We start from the raw sequence: 1,267 nt of genomic DNA, 5'->3' as shown, positions 1-1,267 counted from the left end.
CACCTCAGCCCACCGCAGATGGAGAGCGCACCGCACATTGATGAGTAATTTCTACTTAATTATTTTAAGTTTACCCTGCAATACTTGAGTACATTTCACTCAGTCACAGCTTGTAAACTTTACTCAAACAACATAGCACTGAAGAAAATAAACATGTCATTAAAGCATGTGGTTCACTTACGAACATGTACGTAAGCAAGTAGACAGCTCCTTATTCTTTTTAAGGTAATATGTTGACTCAAAGTGAAGTTATTAACCAAATGAACACAGAGACCTCAATACTTGGCACATGATACACAAAGATGGTAACAAACAGTTTTTGAGTATGAATGGGTCATTTTGAGTAGAAAATGAACTCTAGATGTCACAAAACAGCAAGTAACTAAACCTAAAAACAAAAGCAACCATAAAACAGTGTCAATACATCTCAAAAAGAGAAAACAATTTTTTACCTTATTAATTATTCATGCCCAAGTGCATGATGGGAACAACAGGATTATGACTTTGATATTTACTTAAACAATCTTTGTAAAAATAACAAACAATTCCAAGTAAAATATACTTATAACTTCACATTTTAAATTCTACAAGATTAAACTGAGTACTAATAATGAATTTACAGTTTTTTTAAAATTTTTTTATTCTTGCCTGAACTAAATTATTTAATGTACAAATTAAATTTGTTTTTCTGTATTATTTACTTCACCACAAAATCATTTTTATCAGTGTGGTGCCTTTGTTCCACTGACAATTTTTTTCTAAAAACCATTGCTTTAGAGCAGTGGTTTTAAACTCTGTTCCTGAGGCCACATAACACTGCACATTTTGAATGTCTGCTTTGTCTGACACATCCATTTCAGGCCTTGGAGTTTCTAGTAATGTGCTGATGACCTAAATCAGATGTGTTTGATTGAACAGGGTTGAGAACCACTGCTTTGGATTAAGGTTGACAGCCATGAAATCAACCTTATATCGGTTTTATTGCATACCATAATTTTTAATACAGTTTACTTCTAGTTAGATATCTAAAGCATGTCTCACCTCTTGCTCCTTCAGACGTTTAGTGAGGTCTGTGGCAGGATCAGTGCGGTTCAGTGGGGCTCTTAGACTGCTCAGAGTGTCCATCTCAACTTGAGCTAGATCTTTATCCATTTGGTTTAGGCGGCTAGCTAGCTCTGCAGCTTTGGAGTTCTCCTCAGCTCTTGGAGCAGGAACTACAAAAATATGACAATATATATATATATATATATATATATATATATGTACA

The 1,267-nt window shown here is 34.1% G+C and overlaps 1 protein-coding gene across 1 annotated transcript in view; it reads right to left on the bottom strand.

Annotated features, from left to right (window-relative positions):
• Window positions 1-1,267, bottom strand: part of LOC107742557 (envoplakin-like) — a 14,346-nt gene that overhangs the window by 8,364 nt on the left and 4,715 nt on the right. The window contains exon 2 of the mRNA XM_016555577.1: window positions 1,042-1,214. Within this exon, the coding sequence (XP_016411063.1) occupies window positions 1,042-1,214 (173 nt within the window). The remainder of the gene's footprint in view (window positions 1-1,041; window positions 1,215-1,267) is intronic.

The sequence above is a fragment of the Sinocyclocheilus rhinocerous genome, unplaced genomic scaffold (genome assembly GCF_001515625.1).
Source record: "Sinocyclocheilus rhinocerous isolate Xijiao unplaced genomic scaffold, SAMN03320098_v1.1 scaffold1699, whole genome shotgun sequence".
In the NCBI taxonomy this organism is placed as follows: Eukaryota; Metazoa; Chordata; class Actinopteri; order Cypriniformes; family Cyprinidae; genus Sinocyclocheilus; species Sinocyclocheilus rhinocerous.
Note: the sequence above shows the minus strand (reverse complement) of the source record. Positions and strands in the feature narration are given on the sequence as shown.